Consider the following 7,881-nt stretch of genomic DNA (forward strand, 5'->3'; position numbering starts at 1 on the left):
TCTAAGTACAGCTCTGCATGGTTAGATTCTTGCCAGGGAATCAGCAAATCACAGTATAGGGGAAAAAAATAGAATCTTCTTTGATGAGTCTGTATATGCAGCTCGGTGGCACCAGAATGTTTCAGCAAGCAAGATGGATAAAGCTCCAAGCATCTCCAATAGTTGGGGCACTTGCCTTGTCATACGCAGGCCCTCTTTTCCAAGGCAGGCAGGATTCATTTCAAGAAATTTGCTTGAGTGGTACAGAGTCCCACCCTTACAAGAGTGAGACAGATTTTTGAGAGCAAAGTTCCTATTCCAACATTGTTCCTTCCTACAAATTGGACAATACCACTGTCTCTCTTCTTTTCTCTACAGCTCCCCTTTGTCATCTCCTCCCTTGTTACCTGACCTATTCTCTCTCCCTTGGCCATTACCCCTCCCCCCCTTCTCTCCCTGAGCTCTCCACTATGAGACACTGGCAACAGTGCTAGTATTGTATTTCAGACACAGGTAGCACTGAGTAGGGTTTAAAGTGCCTAGTGATCACAGCTGTAGGGCCAGGGGGATAAACATGACATAAGAGATTGAGGGTATGCCTAGGAGACAGTCATGCCGCTTGAGGTGAACCCTGGGGATGGGAGTACTTGCAAGGCTGTATGTTCCGATCCTGGAGCAAGGGCGTGCCTGAGTAATCGCCCTTGCCTGTGAGATCAGCATTTATAATTTCTGGAAGAAGCCAGGGTAGTTGCAGCCACCTGGATGTTTTGAAGGAAAGGAAGAGGATTCCAACAGTCTTTTTATATTTCACATTTTCCTAGGCCTATTCCAACCTCCATTAAAGAATCATAGAATATCAGGGTGGGAAGGGAACTCAGGTCTTCTTCTAATCCAACCCCCTGCTCAAAGCAGGACCAATCCCCAGACAGATTTTTGCCCCAGATACCTAAATGGCCCCCTTAAGGATTGAACTCATAACCCTGGGTTTAGCAGGCCAATGCGCAAAGCACTGAGCAACAGGAGTCTTTCCATTTACCTCACTGTGCCCTGAGTCAGGCCCATGGTGAGGCGCATTTTAAAAGAATATGTAATTATCACATTGGCGTGATTGTGGCATGAAGGTATCTCCTATTCTAAGATGGAAAAAAGCCTTAATGAGTCAGACCAGTAGTCCAGTATCCCATCTGACAACAACCGATAGCACTAGCAAATTCCTGTAACAATTACAAACTAACCTGTCCATAGGGGCAGTTTCTTTATAACCCTAGGAAGCTAGAGGATGGCTTTGGTCTAGATTGCCAAGCTTTGATATTCCTTGGGCTATTTTTACCCAGATGTATGAGCACCCATACTACCCAAATCGAGGGGAGCTGCAGGTCTTTACCACTTGGGAAGCTCAGGCAGAAAGGTGTCTCAAGTCAGGAACCCAAAATCAGTAAACACTCCTGGAGAATTTTAGTTCCTTATTCTCAAATACCTCCCTGGGTGGCTTCACTTATTCTTTTGTAGCTGGAATAAGGAGATAATCTCCTTTGATGGTCCAGTAATTGGTTGCTATCCTGTTGTGGATTCACTTAACTGCAAATACTTATCCGATTGAGTATTCCCAAATCTACCACACTTTCACCAGGTCTTAAAGACCTTTTAGGCACTTAGGAAATTAGTGATACTTTTCCTTGCAGCCTACACATCTAGAAGAGTATGCTCACAATCTTCTGATCCTCAAATAACATGCCACATTTCTTATTTCTAACTCTTTTTCAGGCCTCATGTTTCTCTTTTGCTCTGGTTCACCTGATTCACTTTAAATGTTTCCCTGTTCCTTGCTCTCTGTATTGGATGTCTTAGGGCATGATTTAGCTTTCTCCCTTCTGGTTCTTCTATGACATGGGTCGGCAACCTTTCAGAAATGGTGTGCCGAGTCTTCATTTATTCACTCTAATTTAAGGTTTCGCTTGCCAGTAATACATTTTAATGTTTTTAGAAGGTCTCTTTCTATAAGTCTATAATATCTAACTAAACTGTTGTTGTATGTAAAGTAAATAAGGTTTTTAAAATGTTTAAGAAGCTTCATTTAAAATTAAATTAAAATGAAAAGCCCCCCCGGACTGGCGGCCAGGACCCGGGCAGTGTGAGTGCCACTGAAAATCAGCTTGCATGCCGCCTTTGGCATGCATGCCATAGGTTGCCTACCCCTCCTCTATGATCTTCCTCCAACAAAACAAAACTATTTCATATAGCCCTCCTGATTTTTCTGAATCACACCAATGTAGATTTAAGTTAGATATTAGGAAAAACTTCCTAAATATAAGGATAGTTAAGCACTGGAACAAGTTATTTGATATTGGAGGTTTTTAAGAAGAGGTTAGATAAACATCTGTCAGGGATGGTCTAGGTATACTTGGTCCTGTCTCAGTGCGGGCAGATGGACTAGCCCTACACTTCTAAGATTATGGCTCACCAAAATCCAGTCACCACTTTTAGCAGCCTCCAGTTTTCTGTCCTCCAAATCATGTGGGTACAGTGTTAAACAAGTTAGAGTACAGTAGAACCTCAGAGTTATGAACTCCTAGGGAATGGAGGTTGTTCATAACTCAGAAATGTTCGTAACACTGAACAAAACATTATGGTTGTTCTTTCAAAAGTTTACAACTGAACATTGACTTAATACAGCTCTGAAACTTTATTATGCAGAAGAAAAATACTGCTTTTAACCATCTTAATTTAAATGAAATAAGCACAGAAACAGGTTCCTTACCTTGTCAAATATTTTTTTTAACTTTCCCTTTTTTTTTTAGTAGTTTTATACTTAAGAGTATTTGCTTTTTTTTTTTTTTTGGTCTGTGCTGCAGCCTGATTGCATACTTCTGGTTCCAAATGAGATGTGTGGTTAACCAGACAGTTCACAACTCCGGTTTTCATAAATCTGAGGTTCTATTGTATTCCCTTTCATTTTTGTGTCTAATCAGTTTCACTTTCTGATTCACCTGCAGAAGCACAATGATGAAGAATTTGGGTATCCAGGGAAGCCAGGGGAAGGTTAAGCCCAATAGAAGGATATTTTAAAGAAATATTTTGGATAGATTTTGCATTAAAAAAAACCACAACAAAACCCAAACTTGGGGCCTATACTTCCTATTAATGTAAGAGGGGAATTGATACTAGGGGGAAAATGCAATATTTATACCTGAATTAAACATGAAACAGCATTTTCTTGTGGTAAGAGCAGAGGATAGGGAGTCTAAAGTCCTGGATTCTAGTCCTGGCTCAGAAACTGACATCCTTTGTGACGTTAGGCAAGTCTTTACACCAGATATTTCAAACTTGGGTGCCTAAAGTTAGGCATTCACATGCGGGCTGATATTCAGGTGTGCCAAGTACCCATGTGGCCCTGTCAATTTAAATAGGAGCTAGTGTGCTTAGCACCCCTAAAAATCAGTCCTTTGATTTAGCCACCCACATCTGAACATGTTGGGTGAGGCTCACAAAGGTCCTTAGGTGTCTCAGTCTGGGGTTTAGGCACCTAAGTCCCAGTTTTAGGCCTCACTGCAACACACAAAATTCCTGGTGAACCCCGTAGGCGCCTAAACACACTTGGTCCCTACATTTTCAGGATAGCAGTTGCCTCAGTGTCTCAGTTTCTGCTTCTGGGCATGTGCATTCCTGCCTCCTTCTAGGCACCTATCTCCCTCCTAAGCCCTAGTGATTCACGAACCAGGAGGTGAGAGGGGCCCAATCCAGCGGGCGTGCTTAAGGGCCACCTACTAGAACGGGTCCCATTTACAATCTGGCAGAGGGAGGTTGTAGTGGAGGTGGCCACCTCATAGCTTTTACCTCAGTGGTTAGAGCACTCCCCGGGGATGTGAGAGACATAGGGTACGTCTTCACTACCTGCCGGATCGGTGGGTAGTAATCGATCTATCGGGAATCGATTTAGCGTGTCTCGTCTAGACGTGATAAATCGATCCCCGAACGCGCTCCCCGTCGACTCCGGAACTCCACCAGGGCGAGAGGCAGAAGTGGAGTCGATGGGGGAGCCGTGGCCATCGATCCTGCGCCATGAGGACGCGAGGTAAGTCAATCTAAGATACGTCGACTTCAGCTACGCTATTCTCGTAGCTGAAGTTGCGTATCTTAGATCGATCCCCCCCCCTCCCCAGTGTAGACCAGCCCCTAGTTTCAATTCCCCTGAAGGGCGGACAGAGGAAAGGATTCGCACTGAAATCTCCCACTTCTCAGGCTACTGCCTCTAATCACCGAGCTATGGAATATTCTGATGTGGGGGCTCCCCCACTCTCTCCTCTTGAAGCTGTTCCACTGTGGGCACCATGGATCAGGCTGACCTAACTATGGAGCTCAGGGTGTGAAATTTTTCACAAGGCTGAGCGACAACGCAGCTGGCTGGATCTAATTTTTAAGCATAGACTAGGCCCAAGTGTTTCTCCCACACAGCCCAGCTTCTCTTCCTGCTTGACTCAACAGTGAAGATATAATCATGTGCTTAAAAGTCCTCAGAGGAAATTACTTTGCTATCATTGAGTCATACTTACAGCTTCAAGTAGGCAGAAAACCCAAGCTGTGAAGTAGCAGAAAACCCTTCCTAACGGCAGCGTCCAGTTGCAGTGCTGGTAATTTATTCCACCTATCACATACAGTGTATATTTGATAAAATATTCTTCACCTTCCCTCCAAACCTGCTGTTCGCTGACCAAACAGCTGTTGTGTTTCAACCCAGATGTGGTATTCCGGTGGTAGCTGAAGTAATCCATATCTGTTGTGCCTACCTGCAGAAAACCATGTCATTTGGATGTGTAAGGAACTCGGTTTCCTCTTTAATTTTTTTTCAATTGAATATATTAGATGTGCCTGAGTATTGAGAGAAGTCCTAAGAGTAATGGGAATCTCATGCCTAACTGAAGAGGAAAACAGACCAAACATTATATAACATTGCAGGATCAGGTTGAGCGAATATGGACTCTAAAAGGTACGTCTACCCAGGAGCTGGGCGGTGCATTTCCCTAATTGGGTAGGTGCTTTAGCTAGCACACTAAAATAGGCAGTGTGGCCACGGTGGCAAGGACTAGCCACCCGGGTACAAACTCACTTGACCCCTGTATAACAAATTACACACTCTTTAGGGCCGCAACACTCTCCTTTGGCTGTCCCGTACCTTTATAGCACTGAACAAATAATCCATCCCTAAGCAGAACACTGAAGTGACAAATGATAAACAAAGAATGGATTTTTCAGACTTGAGTTGTGTGTAAATTGGACCTTTTACAATTTTTTCTGGTTTAATGTCAATTTATAAGCACCTCTTATGAAATGCTGGCTGAGTCTTACTGCCTCGGAAGTGGCACTGGCAATAATAAAAGAATCTGAAGCCATTGTGCAAAATTAATAAATAACTCAGGCCTTCATCCTGCAACATGATCCACACAACAGGCCTCTCCAGAGGCAGAGAATAAGCGCAGGAGCAGGGGGAGTCAGCCAATGCACATTGCAGATTCGGGACCTAAATAATAAGTGTCCAATACACAAATAAGCTGACCTCCGAGCTCTCTCCCCAAAACCCACTCACTTATCACAACCAGGTAACTTTCTTCACACAAAAAACCTTCCTGAGACAGCAGGGCGGTACGAAGATTTTGCTGTTCGTCTCCAGATGAGAAATGTCTGTTTGGAAATGCTATACATTATAATAATTCAAGTAAAGGAGCAATTCCTCCATGGAAAAAGTGAAGCTACACAATTTCTTTTTCACGTGTGTATTTTTCAAGAGGTCACACTGGTTTGTGACCTTTGCACAGATTTTTTGGTTTGTTTATATTTGCCCTTTTCTTGCATTGCATTATCAACAGGTAGCTCAGTGCCATTCTCTTTCTTTATACAATGACCACGTTGTTTGCCTGTTTAAAGGATAGCCTCTTGGGGATCGGCTCCTTGGCATGGTTAATACAGCATCGAGCACACAGCCCTTGCTTTACGTAAAAAAAAATAAAAAATCTCTTCCCTCTTCAATCCCTTTACACGCAATAGTTCTGAGTTAGGCATCACATAGTACAGGCTCCTTAATACACCAATGCAGATTTTAGGATAAAACCACCCCTGCAAGGAGACTGGACTGTGCCCATGGCTAAGGCGGCCTGCAATCTGCAAAAAAAAAAACTCCCCCAAACCAGGATAATTATCTCTGAAGGGAACAAATCCACATGCCCACGTGACTGCCTCCCTTGGGCACTCCAGAGGGTTAAACAGTCCAGCCAAGCTGGGTGGATGGTTTGATATTATTAAAAAAAAAAAAAAAAGACCCCCCACCCTCCACACTTTGACCCCCCCCCACCCAAATGACCCCCACGCTGACCCCCTTGTGCAGGGAGTAGCCTGCCCTGTTGCCTAGATCGGCCTAAAGGGAAGACAAGACCCTGCCCAGAACCCCCTCGCCCTCCCGAACAGCTCACCTGTGCCAGCCGGTGCGGTGCCACGGTCCCGCGGCTCTCCCATGGCAGGGGGCGTCTTCTCGCTGCCACCCACCCGCTCCCGGACCCTCACTTGGGCAGCCGCCCACCGGGCAGCCCTTCCGCGCCGCTCCGCATCGCTGCAGCGCAGTGCCCGGCCTCCGCTGCCTTTGGGGGGGCTTGGACCTGCGCCTTCCCGGGCAGTGAAAAACCAGGGGGGTCTTTTCCCGTCCCGGGGCTCAGATCCAGGGATGATGGGGGGGGGGACTGGGGAAACCACTCATGCAATTGCGGGGCAAAGGGGGTGTCCGGGGTTTCCCTGGCGTTCAGGCTGGCGCTAGGATTGCCACACGCTGCCAGGGAAGCGGGGCGCAAGGGCCAGGGATGACTGGGAGGTGGTTGGTTTTTTCCCCCCCTCTCTGATCCGGATGCCCGGTCTCCTCTTCCATCACCTGCCCTGGGCAGGCGAAGCTACATCGCTAAGCAAAGGGAAACATGTCCGACGCGGGGAGGTTGCCCACACCATCCGCCAGCCCCAGGAAGTAAAACGGAGCTGGGGAGGAAAAGGAGGCAGGAGAAGGAAGGGGAAAAAAAAAAAAAAGGAGAGAGAGAAAGTGAAAACTGAACCGGAAAGCTAACGCGTTATACTTCCCGCAAGGTCACCGCGCAATCCGCCCAGGAGCTGCGCTTGCAAACCAGCAAGGGGGGGAGTTGATGCGCCTTAGTGCCACGAAGCCTTTAGTTTATCCCCGTGGCCATCATCTATGCTGAGGAGTGGAGGGATTGGGGTTTCCCCCCTTCTCCCCCCACGCAGGAGCAGGGAGCCAACCCGTTGGCTGAGCTTAAAAAATCATGCGCCACAAAAGTTGATCATCAGAAAGAGGTGTTACCGTGTGAACGGGGTTTTCGTTGTCGCAGGCTTTGAATACACACTCGAATCCGCACTTCGCCTTCCCAGGCAGCCTGGAGGGGATTGGGAGGGAAGAGAGAGAGCTGGCACGTTTCAGGAAAAGCCTGCCTCGTTAGAAGGAATGGTGCATCCAGCTCTGTAAACCCACCCAGCCCGTGGCGTGGGTGAGCACAGTAAATGCCAAGTTTCAGAGTAACAGCCGTGTTAGTCTGTATCCGCAAAAAGAAGAACAGGAGTACTTGTGGCACCTTAGAGACTAACAAATTTATTAGAGCATAAGCTTTCGTGGACTACAGCCCACTTCTTCGGATGCATATATATATATGCATAAATTTGTTAGTCTCTAAGGTGCCACAAGTACTCCTGTTCTTCTTTTCACAGTAAATGAATAACATTAATCCGAAGTCTAGAGTCTCCATCTAAATTAAAGTCTTCGGCCTGCGCGTCAGGATTAACATTTTAAGAGAATAGGAGAGTTTAAAGGGGAAAGGCAGGAAACATGACTATTAAAAAGGTGTATTTTGAAAATCAATG

At 46.0% G+C, this 7,881-nt stretch overlaps 1 protein-coding gene across 2 annotated transcripts in view; it reads right to left on the minus strand.

Moving 5' to 3' along the window:
• Positions 1–7,394, minus strand: part of TASOR2 (transcription activation suppressor family member 2) — an 81,113-nt gene extending 73,719 nt beyond the window's left edge. The window contains exon 1 of one of the 2 annotated variants that reach the window (XM_054015498.1): positions 7,328–7,394. Coding sequence is in view for 1 of the 2 variants with exons in the window: in XM_054015487.1 (XP_053871462.1) it covers positions 6,441–6,483 (43 nt within the window). In the remaining variant the exon portion in view is untranslated. Of the gene's footprint in view, positions 1–6,440; positions 6,983–7,327 lie in introns of those variants that run through there. The other variant, XM_054015487.1, reaches the window with a different exon arrangement.
• Positions 7,395–7,881: the final 487 nt, after the last annotated feature.

The sequence above is a fragment of the Malaclemys terrapin genome, chromosome 1 (assembly GCF_027887155.1).
Source record: "Malaclemys terrapin pileata isolate rMalTer1 chromosome 1, rMalTer1.hap1, whole genome shotgun sequence".
Taxonomy (NCBI): domain Eukaryota; kingdom Metazoa; phylum Chordata; order Testudines; family Emydidae; genus Malaclemys; species Malaclemys terrapin.